At 29.5% G+C, this 16241-nt stretch overlaps 4 protein-coding genes across 4 annotated transcripts; 1 reads left to right on the forward strand and 3 right to left on the reverse strand.

Annotated features, from left to right (window-relative positions):
• Positions 1–122: 122 nt before the first annotated feature.
• LOC114879578 (NADH dehydrogenase [ubiquinone] 1 subunit C2) lies at positions 123–1046 on the reverse strand. The gene is made up of 3 exons (XM_029194615.1): positions 712–1046; positions 365–508; positions 123–288 (listed from the first exon to the last, which is right to left on the reverse strand). The coding sequence occupies exons 1-3, from the start codon at positions 884–886 to the stop codon at positions 239–241; spliced, it is 369 nt and encodes a 122-aa protein (XP_029050448.1). The 5' UTR covers positions 887–1046; the 3' UTR covers positions 123–238.
• Positions 1047–2040: 994 nt separating this feature from the next.
• On the reverse strand, positions 2041–6719 carry LOC114879570 (transmembrane protein 62-like). Its single transcript, XM_029194600.2, has 13 exons — positions 6144–6719; positions 5899–6010; positions 5690–5827; positions 5288–5614; positions 5072–5204; positions 4833–4988; positions 4622–4769; positions 4419–4541; positions 4267–4348; positions 3900–4028; positions 3649–3823; positions 3329–3556; positions 2041–3207 (listed from the first exon to the last, which is right to left on the reverse strand). The coding sequence occupies exons 1-13, from the start codon at positions 6345–6347 to the stop codon at positions 3174–3176; spliced, it is 1989 nt and encodes a 662-aa protein (XP_029050433.2). The 5' UTR covers positions 6348–6719; the 3' UTR covers positions 2041–3173.
• Positions 6720–7038: 319 nt separating this feature from the next.
• LOC114879569 (myb-like protein P) lies at positions 7039–11084 on the forward strand. Its single transcript, XM_029194598.2, has 8 exons — positions 7039–7215; positions 7755–7829; positions 7960–8160; positions 8228–8389; positions 8462–8611; positions 8700–8856; positions 8927–9178; positions 9261–11084. Exons 2-8 carry the CDS (start codon positions 7755–7757, stop codon positions 10667–10669), a joined length of 2406 nt encoding a protein of 801 aa, XP_029050431.1. The 5' UTR covers positions 7039–7215; the 3' UTR covers positions 10670–11084.
• Positions 11085–11175: 91 nt separating this feature from the next.
• Positions 11176–16229, reverse strand: LOC114879572 (cilia- and flagella-associated protein 70-like). The gene is made up of 20 exons (XM_029194603.2): positions 16135–16229; positions 15878–16067; positions 15645–15803; positions 15146–15570; positions 14982–15082; positions 14807–14919; positions 14594–14739; positions 14389–14531; positions 14202–14325; positions 14064–14129; positions 13858–14001; positions 13613–13795; positions 13424–13557; positions 13208–13356; positions 12987–13147; positions 12720–12866; positions 12528–12658; positions 12316–12436; positions 12093–12242; positions 11176–11947 (listed from the first exon to the last, which is right to left on the reverse strand). Exons 1-20 carry the CDS (start codon positions 16201–16203, stop codon positions 11801–11803), a joined length of 3003 nt encoding a protein of 1000 aa, XP_029050436.2. The 5' UTR covers positions 16204–16229; the 3' UTR covers positions 11176–11800.
• Between the last annotated feature and the right edge of the window lie 12 nt (positions 16230–16241).

The following is a 16241-nucleotide window of genomic DNA, read 5'->3' on the forward strand; positions in this document are numbered from 1 at the left end:
AAACAAATACATTCAAATATGTTTATTCAGAGATGGTCTCTCACCGAATGAATAATATTGTATATTATTATTTTATCATAGATATCAGTAAAAATATAAATTCTTAATATAAGAGCACCATATGAAATTATGATATACTTTATTAAAGTATAATTGACTATATATTTTGCTTTCATTCTCACTATTACAATTAGAAATCCAAATATTACGATAATTACATTACATTACTCACAATGACTTATCGTATTGGATACCATGGTTCAATTATTTCTGCAAATTTTTTATTTCCTAAAATATGAAAAGCAAAGTGTTGATAAAGTATCAGCTAAAAAGGGGAACTTCATAAAATCATTTAGCAACTTACGGGGTGCAGGAAAACGTTCTGGATGCCGTTTTATATAATCTACCATCATTGCATCACGTTTTGCATATCGTAGATCCATAACATTCACAAGAGTTCTTCCTCCTATAAAACCCAGAATGCCAAGACCAATAGTCCAGTGTATTGCTAAATGTTAAAAAAATATACAATCATTAAGCACTCATTTTAAACGAATCAGAAATTAATATTAAATTCCCCAAAGAATTATTCTAAATAAATACAAATTTAAACTTTGTATTATCAAACACATAGATTATGTATACATTATATAACAGTAAATATTATTAGGTTAGAATTATGTACTGATAGCTTTTACTTCATAAACTTACAAGCATAATAAGGCCTATTTGACAAATAATTTTTAACAAACATTGCACCGACGCCGGTCAAAGTAGATGTTACTTCTGTTACATATTTAGTAACAAGTGATTCTTTGTAATTAGTTGGCCCTCGTAGAAGATCAAGTGCCCACTGGGCAGGAAAGTTTTCTTCTTGGTCTTCCATTTCTTTCCTTTTAAATATTTTGATAAGTTACAAGTACGGTTATTTAAGTTTAAACAAAACAACAGATTTCTTAAAATAATGAAGAAGTAACTGTATATACAACTTTATAATACTATTTTTTTAACTAATCGAAGAGGTTTGCGCCTGCGTATGATATAGGTCAGTGACATGCTTTGTATAAGTTTGGTACTGTCTTGAAGCGCCATCTGCTTTATCTATTTATAAAAATGTGAAACACTTCGCACTCCAACAGTCGGAAACTAACCGACTATCGGTGCCAAGTAGTCGAGTAGTTTCCGCCGTTTTTGTGTAGATGGCGCCACGGGTTAAAATGGTTGTTGGTAATCGGTCGGTATGTTGTCGAGTAGTTGCAGCCGTTTCTTTATAGATGGCGCTAGAATAGAATTTTTAAGGCGGTCTTATTAAAATCAAAGTTTGTGGATACAAGTTTGTAAAACAATTATTTCAATAATTCTTCGGTTTTGTGTTCATTCTAACTGATTGCTAAAAATTAGAATCAAAGGGAGTCAAAATTGTATCTGCAATAGGAAAGAATTTCCTAGTATTTAAGTTGTGTACAACATTTATTAACATTCACATGTATTATTAGCTTGCACTTTTCGTAGAGAGATACATACATTGAATGCTATTCAAGTGATTAATTAAGAGTTTGCTTTATACTATATATTAAATATTTAAAAATAATACTATTCAGTTTTGTCATAGTGGTATATAAAATATATTAAATACACAATATTTGTAACATAATCAGATGAATTATGGTTCCCAATAGTTATCAATTCATTATACTTTTCAGAATTATTTTGATGAAATGAAATATTTGTATATTAAAAAGAAATTTTGATTTATACTGTACAGAAAAAATATAATATAATACATAATTAACTGCATTAAAATCTTGGAGTAAATTAGAAGTTTTTCCTTTCTAAAACATTTGGCATATTTATAGGAAAAATTCATGATTGTTAATGATTCGGAACCATTGAGATCACATTTACAGCTCTGAGATCATATTCAAGAACAATGACAGGTTATTTATAAAAAATATAATATTGCAATAAAATTTATTTCCTAAGGAAATATACTGATTCACATTTTGAAGTGTAAAGTTTTTATAAATTAAAACTACTAAATTCCATTTTACTATATTACTTTCACTTTTAATTATAATCATATATCACAGAAATTAATAGTACATACAATTAAATAAGGTACAAGATACATTAGAAACAAAATATTTGAGATTTCTATCCCCAATTTAATGTTTTTTAAAAATTAAAGATAATTTTTTTCTTTCTGATATTTTATATAAAATATTATATGTTATTGCATTTTATCTTATTTCTAGGCTGCAATTTTTATTTCATAAACAATTCAAATACAATACATAACCGAAAAAATAGATAACAGTACTTTCTGTTTCTTTTTCCCTGCCAATTCTATTAGGTAATGCACATTTTCAGATTTTAAAAATGAAATATGGAAGCATTACAGTTATTATTTAAGAAAATAAATTATTTTAAGAAATGCTCATCAGCAATGCATGACTACTATGCACTGTACTGACTTTAAAAATTATCTAATATAGCACTCAAATGCATGTAAATTGTTAAAATTAATTAATAAATATTAAGAACTGCATAGTAAGTATTAACAGTCTTTGTTATAATTCCATTTAAAAAGTTTTGTGGCACTCTTTAAAGGAACTGATTGAATTGTAACATATACACATTGACTATAATAATAAAATTGAAATTGGTATTATCAATGTAAAAATAAATGTTTCTTTTCAATCACTATTGTACGAATACATAAAATGTATTATAGTTAGTCCTGATACCCAATTAGTTGAATACTCTACATATACATATAAGATATAAAAGACTAATTTATAATGGACTACTAAGACTGTTTATTAACTCTGCATATGCAAGATAAGGCACACAATTGAAATCAATTGAATAACTTCGTAAACATCTTGTGTGTTGTGAGTATAAAAATCTCAACACCTTTTCAACTTATTACCGTCACACTTTGCAACTGATTGATTAAAAGTGTAGCTAATTGAAATGGCTCGTAATATATAAGAGTTTTGTGAAAATCAACATTTTTTGTAAGTTCTAGAGATAGCTCTAAATATGTGCCTCATCCCATACATGTGTATTTTTAAATGGATTCAGAAATAGATCAAATTATAAGAACAGCCTAGTTACATAAAATAAACACTTGGAAACTACTGCCGTTTTAGAATATGTTAGTATGTATATCAACCATGGGAGGACCATATCTCTGCAGCTGACCTTTGTGATAAAAGATAATAATTAGTATGGGAAGGCTGAAAATTACTTTGTAATATTGTAACTGTAATCAAATTAGGAAGCAGTAGTAGTAAAAATATTTTAATATTGATGCGTTATATACCTTAGACACGATTGAGGCATCGTATTCACTTGATGCCATAACATTACTGCTAAGAAGATGCTCCAAGTACGTAGGGGGCACACTATAGTTGCTAATGTTCCATATGCCAACCAAAAGAAGTAAGCCATACACGTTTGCATTAAAACTAATAATGTAATTGGCAAATATTCCCAAAGACGACATATTTTAGATAATTGTTTATCATGCAGCTTATTAGCTGTCTGTAAGCTATAAAATCATTCAATTTTGTAATTATTATACAATATTATTTAATAATAAATGTGACCTAATGTAACCATAAAAATCGTGTTTGATCTTACCGTTTATCTGCTCTGTGTCCTAAGATTAACATTAGCGGTAAATGGAAGGAAAATAACTGAAAAAATCCGTAAGCATAAGTAAAACCGCCAGGCAGATAAGAATTTTTCACGAATGTTCCCCAAGCAAAAATTACACCCGTATGATTTTCTATTACTTCTCCAATTGCCCATGGACCTTAAAAATTAATATTTCTATTATAAAATCAGCTTGTCTTCTGTTGTAAAATTATTGAAAGTTACTAATTACTTACCAACCGTTAAATATAATGTATACAGTACTAATGGGAAAAACAGACGGTCGACCGTAGATAATATCCACAATTTTCTAAGCCATGCTTGAATAAATTTTATTTTGAATCGCGGTCGATGCATCTGATTTTCTAAAAATAATATTTTTATTTTAATTTTGATTTGGCAAAGAATTCGTATTTGAATAAAAGATGAAAACTACAAAAGGTCAATCTTCTGCAAGTAAATTTTAAACAATATACAATTAAATTTGCAGAATTTTATTCTTTTTAACTAGTTGCATTTATATTTATTTTTTCAATTATTAAAAGTTACTCCATTCTCATTTTATATTCAAATAAAATTGTAAAACATTTATAATTTACTTACTCTCGCATAATATATGAAGAAAACGAAGTAAACACAATGGAATTACTACCAAGACTAACACTGTTCCAAATAAGAACTGAAACTAGATGAAGCAAGTATTAATATACAGATTGATATTTAAATATAATTATAGTATATTATATACTACTTACAATAACACTGACATTTGACATTAGGATAAGCCTAGGTAAAATACGAAATGATAAACGAGATCCATCAAGGGCAAATGGTTGAGACACTACTGTTTCCCTGCCATCTACATCTGTAACTTGTGCCTGTAATTAAATTTCTACGTTGATGGTTTAATATAGAATATAAATTATTAAATGTGAACAAAAAAAATGTATTACTGAACTCGAATAGTATGGATTCCATCACTATATTCTGTTGAATTCCATTTTAAGACATATAATGGTCCATTGACATGTTCGCATTTCGACCAAGCTGAATCATCTAATCGAACTTCTACGATTTTTATTGGAGCGATCGAAAATGCTAATATTCTACAATAATAGTCATTATGAGTTAACATTTATTACAGAAAATTTTATTCTAATAATGTTTACCTAATGTATGTAGATTTCATAATGGACATTAAATTTTCTTTCCTAGGCATCATATACAATGCATGTTTAGGGTTAGTGATCAATACCACAGGCCATTCTTTGTGTTTCACATCAATAAAAGAAAATTGACCATGATCTATTGCTCCTAAACGATATCTGCAAGAAAATAAAATAATGTTAATGCTAATGAAATATTACATGAGAATATTTACATTATATATTAAGTATAAATACTTTACATTCTGTTATCTTTCCAATCTGCTAATTCTAATTCAAGGAATCCAGCTTGTTGTAGCGTGTACATATTAGGCGCTATTCCACCAAGCATATGATAGTGTCCACAAAGATATGCCATGCTTTCTTTATACCTCCCTAAAAATATGTTTATTAAATGTTACTAATATTCAATAAAATTCGTAATATAATATATAAATATACATTCTGCTAATTTCTACCTATAACATTTCTAATTCCTGTACTTGATTGTGAGAGTATGCAGGAGGTAGGATAGTGACCAAACCACATTATATAATCCGCATTACTTTCTTGGGATTTATTCATTAACTCATGTATACTTCTAATTTCACGTTCATCTAACACACCAACAAAATTGAATGGTCTTCTTGGACCGGGTTTCAAACAAGCATCTATTGCAATGAAGGTATATAATTCAGTACCAATATTTATAGTATACATGTAAGACCTTGGATGTTTCTTTCCTTGAATCGAATAATTGTAATAATAGTTTTCTCTTGATTCAAGACTTACTACATTGAAATTATCTGGAAATTTTGAATATAATCAATAAAATTGTCTATCTAAATAATCTATTATAAATATAATTAAGTAACATATACCATGATTGCCTCTCACATCTAACCATAAGGTTCTTTTGTTAACTTCAGTATCATCTAAGATACGTTTATAATACTGCCATTCTTCTAATATTTGTTTTGATCCCATTTTGTCTTTGGTTTTTGCATCGGTAAGATCACCTATTAAATTAACAGATTGTATTATCAGTTATATAACATTTTGCTATTAAAAAAAAAAAATTAAAATTTACCTGAAGCAAGTACAACAGGTGGTTTAATAGTACCCACAGTAATGTTACAAAATTCTTTTAATTCTGTTATCCTTAGTGGATCTTGAAATATACTTATATGTATATCTGATATCTGAAAATAATTGAAATTCATTAAATAATTTCAGTGTTTTAGGAAATATTTTTATTTATATTAATAATATGTTTAATATATTAATATCATTATTAAGAACTAATTGAAGAACTAATTTTTGATTAACACAAACCTGGAGAAACCAAATTAAATGATCAGACGATGCTCCAATATCATAAAATTTTGGCTTTGACCAATCATTTCTTACATTTTTGTTAGGTGAAGTATCATCTAACACGTGAGTGTCAACATTAATTAGATCAGCAACATTTGCTACAAGTATTGATAACACTAATACAAAAACCAAAAGGAGAACAGTGGATTTTGTTATTTTCATTTCGAAAGAAATTTCGTAACGGCCTTATATAGCAATCTTGTGTGCACTGTTAAATTACCATGTGTTGTTTTTTTAGTGATCGTTCGATCTTTTATCAAAACCACCTCCTATATATGTTTCAGTGTTTACCAATTCTGCGATAGGTTATATTTCACAATGACTATGACAGCTGAAATGGCACAGTATATTGAAATCGGAAGACAATTTAGAATTTCGATTTTTCATAGTTTTATCATTTTTTACAATGTAATTGCCAATTATCAATCAAAATAAAGACACCGCCGAATCATTGCAGAATGTCAAGTAAAAGAACTACTGCATTCTGCGCATGCTGACCCTACAATAGCGGTGCTCATCAAGTAGTTCAACTTATTAGTTAATTTAACTAATACCAAACATGTTGAAAACGGTATTTTATATAGAGAATGATTAAAATTTTATGAAATCAATTAATTATTAATAATCTAACTAATTTTATTGTCTAATATAATTAGAATAATATTGTACAAAAAGACTTAAAATGTTAAAGCATTATTTCAGATATTCCTCTATACATATATGTATTATGCTTAATTATTAAATAACTAAGTATACGTTTCTATCTTGTAAATTTATTAATAGGTAACTCTGAATTTCTGAACATATAAATTGTACAATGAAAACCACTGAACTACAGTAATTTTCTTATTCACAACGAGAACATCCGCAACTGTTGTATGGTACCAATGTGTCTCTGCTCTGAAAAAACAAGGGTGCATAGCGCTGAATAGTAGTGACATATGTGACTAAAGTTTAATTAAACAACGTAACACTTTACCTTGATGCTCTAATTTCTTTCCCTCGACAGTGTCTGTGTCTACTTTCAATCGTATGTTGTACTTTGTTAATATCTACTTTAGGCTGAATAACTGATTTATAGAAATAACTGCATTTTAAAAAACTCATTATATATTTCTGTAACCTATTTTTAGATGAATGGTTTCATTGTATGTCGAATTGATACAGCAACATACTTTTGATTGCATTACATTTTTTGATTTATATAAAGCAATGAGTATACATATATGTATATTCGTATATCTAAATATAGACACACTGATTTCTAAAAAAAAAGTACATTTTTGTACTCAAATGATATACTTTTTACTTTGAAAGTGTTCAAATTGATTCTGATTGATCATTCATGAATTGGTTTTTAATTTTTATATATCATGAGTAGTATTTTCTGCTGAATGAATATTTTAGCATAATAAATTACATATGGTAGAATCGTATTACTTAAGAATTCGGAAATGAAGTTGTTTATGGAACGAAATAATCTACTTTAAATGCCGTTCAACTTACGATCGTTAATCTATTATAAATTTATATTATAATTAAGTTAATTTCTATTTTATAAAATTTTAGATGGCAGCCAGTGCACTTACAGAAAAAATTAATAAAATTCGGCAACTGAATGAAGAAATTAAAAGAAGACACGAGGTATGTATGATAATGCAATAAAATTCAAAAAATATGTAGAATCTCAAGTATTTTTGTGGCATTAATTTTTCTTATTTGTAAATTTATCTAATTTTTTTAAGTTTATTTTGTAAATAATTTTCCTTGGTAGGAAGTAGAAGAAGATAAAAAAAATGCAGCAAAACAAAATGCTTTAGTACAAATGGTACCGTCAACAGATTGGCCAGAAAGGAAAGAACCACCAGAATTTACAATTTCACCAAAAACCAAACAGAAATCAACCAAAGAAAGACACGAATACATACCACAGTCTCATTCTGGTGAAGGAAGGAAAATACATTCTTTTGCTCAAGTATGTTTTGAAATGTTATAATAAACTTGTTTATAATGTGAAATTTAAAAATCAAATATTTTTTTAGGGTGAAGGACCACCACCAGATCCTAAATACAACTTTTTAGCAGATTCTGAGCGAGAAGAACCTATGGAATATGCAAAAGAAACTGTTGGAAGTAGATCAACTAATAAAGGATCAAGAGGCAGTTTCAGGAAAAAAATTGGTGGAAGAGAGAATGTGGAGAAAGTATGAAAAAATATTGTTTTTATAAATATACATTTTTTTTTATCAAGTATTAAGAATTCTAATTTTATATAGGATAATAAAATAAATAAAGGAAACTATAAAGATGAATCTCAGTCAGGATATGATGCTTGGAGAGCAGAAAGGAATCGAATTGACGAAGATCGTATAAGTAGACAAAGAACTGCAGAAGGCAACTGGCTCAGAGAATGGGATAATGATAAAGTATTAGCATATTTTTATAAGAATTCTGATTATAATTTAATGACATTAACATAATAGATATTTATTAATGGAAAATGATTTATCTTAGTTCATATCGCATAGTAGAAATGACGAGTTTGAGAGAGATCCGAATAGAGAGCATGCACCTACGCAATACTATTCAGACAGACTGGAGAATACAACATTCCCTACATTCTCTCGTATCAAGAAAAAATATAAAGATTCTGGCAGGAGATATGACAATAGTACGTTTCCTTGTTATTTTATCTCTTTATTTTAGAAACATACCATTTTACTAGAATATGTTTGTTACAGATAATGAACACGTCAATTACAATCAAAGCGGAAACCCTCGTCCTTACCGCGGTTCGGCTAAAAATGTTCATGGTAATCGTGACAATCGGGCTCATCCCACCTATAATCAACACAGAAACAATGTATCTGCATCAGCAAAAGTTGCTGAATCTCTAACTTCTGAAGAAAGAACTGTTATTGCAACTGATAAGAGTATTAAGGTTACAGTAAATCAAAGCAGTGCAGCAAAAGGACCAGTTATGAGTATTAAAGGTATTACAATTATGTATACTTTTATTACTATTGTTCATAGTATAATTTCATTGTATTTTAATTTATTTATTGCGCTTCTTAGTGAATTCTCCAAGCATAGCTGGAACAGGCAGGGTTGGACCACGTCAAAGAACCCGTGTTACATACAGTCATTCGGACATTGATACACCTATGACTGAAAATGAATCCTTCTTCCGGCAAAAATCGTTCGAAGACAAATCGAAAGGGACTTTCTTTAATAATAATCAAAAGTTTTCTAACATAAATAGGTCTCATTCGCAAAGAAAGAGCGATTCAAGACCTCTGCACTATCAAAGAAAGGAGGGAAGAAAAGAAGACAATGATACCAATTTCCATAAATATCACGAAGCTGAATTTAGATCTTATTCGCAAAAGGATCAGCAGAAATCATATGTTGCTAAATCACCAAAACCTATGAGAGGAAATACAAAAATAATAAAATCCGAGTCTTCAAACGTGAATGTTTCGCAAAAATCAGTAGCGCAGGAAAGTTTAACTACTGATGAGACAAATGTTGAACACGATGTTGAACATGATGTTGAACATGATGTTCAAACAGAAAACTCTGAATCGGTACAGTTAACTGAAGCTGATCACACAAAAATATCTACTGCAGAGACTAGTGAAATAAATATTGAAAACAAAACTATAAATGACATAATATTGAAAAAAGAATCAGAAGAAACTTCTCTGCATGAACATGTTGATAAAGATAGTATAAAACTAATTGAGTCTGATAATGAAAACAAGGATTTAGAAGAAGTTGCAAATACTTCAACAAAAGATTTACCAGAAAATAAGGATAGTAATGTGAACAAAACTGATTTTAATAATGAAAAGAAGAGTTCAGAAGAAGTTACGAATCATTTAACAGAAGATGTACAAGAAAATAACGATAGCAGGAGTATCAACAAAAATGGTTCTGATAATGAAAGGATGAATTCAGAAAAAATTGCAAATAATTTACCAGAAAATAATGATACATCTTCCGAAACAAATAATGCTCAGTTTAAAGAGGTACTTGGTTTAAATGAAAATAATGAAGTCTCCAACGATACCGTTAAATCACAAGAAGTTTTTTCACCTAAAGATGATCAGCAATCATTGGAACAAGTTGTCAAACAATTTGTACATGCCGATTGCAAGGATACTGAAAACCAAGTTACTACACAGCAAACTGTGGAAGTAGCAACAGATAATTCTGTATCTCTATTGGAAACTAACACTCAATCTGTGATAGAAGTTAATGATCAATTAGCATGCAACAATGAAGTAGTACAGCATCAAGAAGAAAAAACAAATGAAAATAATGAATCGTCCGATCAAATTTTGAAGGATGTAAATTGCAGTGAGACAAATCCAGAGGATACTATTAGTAATATGAATATCAGTATAAATTCAACAGAGGAAGAAAAGGAAAAAAGTGAAGAAATAATTAATGGGAAAGTAGAAGATGCGGGGGAATTATAAAATGTCACTATAAAAATAGTGTCGATTCTTGATAATATATTTAACGAATGTTATTCTTTTTAACATTAGAAATATATTTCTAATGCTAACTTCTTTTTATTATTTCAGTATATCATTAATTTAATGAAGATACTGAAAATCAGAGATGTTGTTTTAATTATTCTATACAAGATTGTTATTTTTGACTTTATCATGATTTTAACGTAGTTTTTGAAAAACATAGATGAATATATTTAATTCGTTTACGTTATCGAGAATCAGATATATTATCTTAAACTTCAACAGATATTTCTAAAGCAATACGCTTTAAAATAATTAACTAAGTTAAGATACTAACTGCGCACAATCGTTGATGTTATTTGATGAATCCTTTGTGGTTTTAATTTTATCATGTTATAAACCAACGTTGCTTTAAGTATGTATATTTTATGTTTACATACATTGGAAGTAATGTACTATGCAATGTCACTTTAATAGAGACAATATTATGTTTTTTTTTTTTCCAAAAGAATCAAAAGACCGCAAAGGATTAGCATGTTGCAATTAATTAGCATAGTACTTTTACACATTTAGAAGTCTACGAGTCCACGATTCATGTTTCTAATATTTTGTGTAAAATTCTATGAGAATAGAGTACTAACATCTGTTCAGATATTGCACTTGAATAATATTTTTATAATTGGCTGTAACGAGCAATTATTATCAGAGATTAATATATGCATGTAAAAAAAAAATTTATATTACAATAACTCGAGGACTGTTGGCTTAGAAAGACCGCAGTCGCTTGCAGTATTCTAAATGGTACGATATATATACACATTTATTTAATTTTAGTAAAGAGATAATACTATGTTGCAACTGAAGTTGTCAAAATCTAATCATGCCAAAACACTCGTACGCATACATGCATATACTTATACATGTGCGTGCATGCACGCATTTTCTTTTTTTTTACTGAAAGATTATTTATTGCACGTTTCTTTTTTTAATTATATAATATATTGTTATTCACTTGCTAATTATTGGCTGAAATATGAAAATTGCACCGCTATATATTTAGCGAAGAAGAAGCAATAATTGAGTACTATTTGCCTTTTTAAATTGTCTTCATTTATCTTCAATTAAGTGCCATTACTGTTCAAATTGTTCCTGAGATTCTTCTTCATTTTGACTGGTGATAAAATCATTGGTTCCTGTCGCTAAATCTGGTGGTGTATAATCCAAAGCCTTCATCAAGTTTGTTATTCTCAGCCACAGTTTTTTATTTTTAAGATTGTTCTAATATATACAAAAAAAAAATAAAATAAATAAAAATTGTTAGTAAAACTTCGTCTTCTTGTTATTTACTACCACTGAACATTTGAAGTAAACACTCCTATTTTAATTTTTTTTATTGGATTTGATAAGTCGAAGGAAAATATACCTTGATCATTTCTGCGTAACATTGAGAAAACTCGTCGTACCTTTCAAGTGTCATATTTAATAAGCATAAATAACCCCATGTGTCCGCATTACAATTATCAATTATATTGGCTTCCATCAGAGCCACTTCCGCTTCTTCAAAATGGCCAAGCTAAAACAGATGTAATTACAAGACTACCACATATGATCCTATAGATCTTATAAAAGAAGAAATATTTTTTTACCTCGTAACAACTCATACCGACCCCTAGCCAAGTATGCAAAGTTGGTGAGGTTTTACATGTATTTAGAAATAATCTTTTAGCACGGTCAAATTCATTGACATTATAATGATGATATCCTAGTCTAATAGAATTAGAAAACGATACAAGTAAAAATATTTTTACGCATAGGAAAACACGTAGACTAAGTCACAAGTATCATGAAACGATGTTACCTGATTTCCACTAAATGAGCCATCCTAGGTCTGTCAAATAACATACAAGCAAAGTCATAATATTCTACAGCTTTTTCGTCGTCACCCAGTTTTAGGTAACAATGACCCATCAAGCTACTGATTGAAAAATCCTAAATAAACAAATGTAAAGAATTAATAAAGCTAAAAAACTAGTAACATAAAGATACGCACTATTCCATAATTGCATTCAGCTTCCTTTAAATGGGACAATGCATCTTCAAATCTACCAGATAAATAATGTTCCACTGCTATGTAGTATAAAACACTAGTTGATTGATTGGAATTTGACATTGCCTGTGCTAATGCAATTCCTGCAAACTGAAGACCATCAAAATATACAAAACTATGTATTTGAAAATTAATATTTTCATAGCTATAAATAAGGAAAGCTATTAAAGTCTTAGCTGTTAATTTAACATTGTTTTAAAAATGTTTTACCTCACAAAAATGAAGTTTTAATAAAAATGTTGCTATCAATATGCACACATTATCCTGAGGACAATGAACCATGGTCCATGAAAGTGATTCCTGATCAAGTATTATTTGCTTAGTCTTGTCTTTAATACATTTCTCTGCTATCCGAAGTGTTAGATCTATTCCTAGGGTGGAACATTATACAAGAATGATCATCGATCATCATCATCCAAGAGTCTTCTTACCTGGATAATATTCAGTTCGTATATAAAAAATGTACAAACTAGCCCAGCATTCAAAAAATCGTGGGTAAAAGTTAGTGAGAGCTCTTAGAAAAGTTTCTGCTTCTTTGTATTCTCTATTTTCAAACAACAGCAACGCGTACATTAACAATCTGCGATTTTTATATAAAATTTATCAGAATTTATGTTTAGAAAAAGAATTAGATCTGCCTCGCTTACCCGATAGGATGATGTCTATCTAATGAAATTGCTTCTAAACAACATTCTTTAGCACGTTCTACGTCACCAATTTTTTTTAAAAACATTGAATATTTTGTCCATGAGTGAGGATCAGATTTATTCGACGCTATTACCTGTGAAAATATTTTTCAGTATAATAGTGAAATTCAAAGGGTTGATAAAGTTCACCGTTGTGTAATAATATCTAGCTCTGTCAAGTTCTCCAAGTTCATAAGCCTCTTCAGCATAAAAATACATTAGCTTTGAATCTACAGAGCGATCCAAGTCTTCCGTGAATCGGTTTTCCACAATTTTATTCAACGCTATGTGCATTTGCTCCACCAGATAGGAGTATATCGACGCGATAAAATTCTGTAAACGAATTAAATCAATATAAGGGTTGCAGCTTTTAGTATGAACAAGAAATGAAGTACTTGAGTTTCATTGGAATCCACGAAGTTTCTAGGCATATTAAATTTTTGATCCAGCAATAGGGGAACCTTTGACCTTAAGGTGTTACGTATAGCCAAATATTGTCCAGTTTTATAAAGGTGTTGAGTGAAACACGCTAATTCGTCCTAAAATTTCATTCAAAATGAAACTACAATAATTAAATTATCTTGGTTTTATAATGTATTACTTCTCTGGGATCAAAGCAATATTTTTCTTTGCTTTCCTCGCTTTGCTCGTTTTCTTCACGAAAATCCTAGCTTAAAGAAAAGAAACCATCAAATTAGACATTCATAATTTCAGTATAACGTTATTTGGATCATCGTACTCGATAACACTCGGTTATATATTCAGTCAATTTTTGGATGCAATTCATGAATTGTTTCTCTGCTAGCTCGCTAGTGTATACATAACGCGTCCTCTTTTCCGGTTTGGAAATCATGTCATATATCCTGTAATGGATCACTCTTCTTTACAAACTGCATATAAATATATAGTTTAACTATATATGTAACCTTTGAAAATCTTCTATGACATTGGAAACAAATAAAGGTTTATAAAGTTCAACTTCAATCACTATTACTGTTGGTTCAGCATTTTCTGAAATTAATTCCACGCTTGGTTCGAACACTGTTTCCGCCGTTTCCGAGGGTGAATGCTAAATTTAACACGTTCAAATACAATATATTTGCTTCAAAACTGTGATTAATCATCAATCACCTTTGACGCTTTGCTTTTTTTCTCTCTTTCTTTCGATTCCTTTGGTCCTTTCTCCAAATCGAAAATATTCTTCTCAAGTCCTACCTTTTCGGATATATCCATCGGATTGTAGGAATATAATTGCCCTACGACTCGGCAACTTTTCCCTGTGAAAATATAATTTCTTCTGTGATAAAGATTTATAGATATTTTCTGTCGAGTGGTAAAATTTACTTCCTGAGAAAAGGAGTTCCGATAAATCAATGTAACATTGATACAGTAACGTTGATAATTTAGATGGAACACCCTTTTCAGTGATCATGATTTGAAAAGGCCAATATCTGTACCTATAAATTAACATTAAGTTGTATTAGCATTTTGTAAGAGTCCTTTGGAAATGTTTCTTTACTTTATAATATGATTTTTCATAGCTTCAGTTCCCGCTGTCCATGTGATAAATCGCTCTAAAGAATTCCATTCTATTCGTGGTAGATCCTCGTATATCTTATCCTGAAATAAAAACAAAAATATTAATTACAAACAAGTAACGTTTAACATTATGTTTACCCGTACCGTCAGATTAAACCATTTTTTAAATTCGTTCTTAACTCCCATAAAGTCGCAATCTAGTTTGTATTTCGACAGTTGAGCTCGATTTTCCAAAAATCTTAAGCTATTCCATCGTTTTGTCCTCTCGACATCATGAAACTTTGTCCATAATCCATTTTCGAATATGATGTTCTCAGGAATCTCGTTATCTATGTACGCTATTGTACCCACTTTATACTGTAAATTCTCCGTGAATGTTTGCGGGAGATTGTATATACTTTCAACGGTAATGTTTAAAAAATTCACACTTTCCTCTGGCTGAAAAAATGGAACGTTGTTCTGTGAAGCAGTCACAGTCAGAAGTGGAAGATTCTGCCAAGAAACTAATGCTTCATCCATGAAAAATTTCGGGGTTTCTAGTAACAGCTTCTCTGTATAACATTTCTCTCCTGTATAACAATAAATGAAGAAAAATTAGGAAAAATATGTATAATAAAAGAAATTGTTAAAATTAATTAATTACCTAATATTATTGGTAGTAAATCAAAATTACAAATTCCTAACATTGCTGATCCACCAGTGGATATAGATTTTGAGGTGAACACCGACTTTTTTTTAGTGCCTTTCTCTGAACCAATGGACTTCTCATCATGTTCACTGTCCACATTTTGCATAGCTTTTACTGCAAATAATATTATAGGTATAGATTATAAAAATTATACAACTATGTGAATAAGTAAAAAAATAAGCTGTTACTCAATACTGGAGTAGACACAATTGAATTAAGATTCTGTTTGTCTTTTGTAGAAACTGGCAAAGAAACGACGAAATCAACCCCATAAACCACATCCTCGCAATTTGCTGAAATGAACGTAGGTCCACTGTTTCCTAGGATGGTACCATTATGCTCCACTATAAATGATACTGACACATTCGTCTTCTTTATCTGTATTATTTAGAAAATTCATCATTAATTTTTGCAATTACAATAATTATATTAATCTAACACTTACAACATTTTGAATGGTGTCTATTGTTATTTCAATATTTTTTCCTTCAGATAAGTTTTGCTCTTTTTCCATTTCTCAGTAAAATTCTAGTTTTCTCATTAGCAACATCA

The sequence above is a fragment of the Osmia bicornis genome, chromosome 4 (genome assembly GCF_907164935.1).
Source record: "Osmia bicornis bicornis chromosome 4, iOsmBic2.1, whole genome shotgun sequence".
Taxonomy (NCBI): Eukaryota; Metazoa; Arthropoda; class Insecta; order Hymenoptera; family Megachilidae; genus Osmia; species Osmia bicornis.

Excerpts from the sequence above, each read along its gene's own strand:
- LOC114879570 (XM_029194600.2), bottom strand. The coding sequence starts at position 6,347 with ATGAAAATAACAAAATCCACTGTTCTCCTTTTGGTTTTTGTATTAGTG. Across the intron at positions 5,205-5,287 it reads AGGAATTAGAAATGTTATAG|GGAGGTATAAAGAAAGCATG; the intron begins GTAGAAATTAGC and ends ACATATTTTTAG. Across the intron at positions 4,542-4,621 it reads ATGGAATCCATACTATTCGA|GCACAAGTTACAGATGTAGA; the intron begins GTTCAGTAATAC and ends ATTTAATTACAG.
- LOC114879578 (XM_029194615.1), bottom strand. The coding sequence starts at position 886 with ATGGAAGACCAAGAAGAAAACTTTCCTGCCCAGTGGGCACTTGATCTT. Across the intron at positions 509-711 it reads AAATAGGCCTTATTATGCTT|CAATACACTGGACTATTGGT; the intron begins GTAAGTTTATGA and ends TTTAACATTTAG. Across the intron at positions 289-364 it reads AGAACGTTTTCCTGCACCCC|GAAATAAAAAATTTGCAGAA; the intron begins GTAAGTTGCTAA and ends TTCATATTTTAG.
- LOC114879572 (XM_029194603.2), bottom strand. The coding sequence starts at position 16,203 with ATGGAAAAAGAGCAAAACTTATCTGAAGGAAAAAATATTGAAATAACA. Across the intron at positions 13,796-13,857 it reads TGGATTCCAATGAAACTCAA|AATTTTATCGCGTCGATATA; the intron begins GTACTTCATTTC and ends ATTCGTTTACAG. Across the intron at positions 11,948-12,092 it reads GTTACGCAGAAATGATCAAG|AACAATCTTAAAAATAAAAA; the intron begins GTATATTTTCCT and ends TGTATATATTAG.
- LOC114879569 (XM_029194598.2), top strand. The coding sequence starts at position 7,755 with ATGGCAGCCAGTGCACTTACAGAAAAAATTAATAAAATTCGGCAACTG. Across the intron at positions 8,161-8,227 it reads AAATACATTCTTTTGCTCAA|GGTGAAGGACCACCACCAGA; the intron begins GTATGTTTTGAA and ends ATATTTTTTTAG. Across the intron at positions 9,179-9,260 it reads ACCAGTTATGAGTATTAAAG|TGAATTCTCCAAGCATAGCT; the intron begins GTATTACAATTA and ends TGCGCTTCTTAG.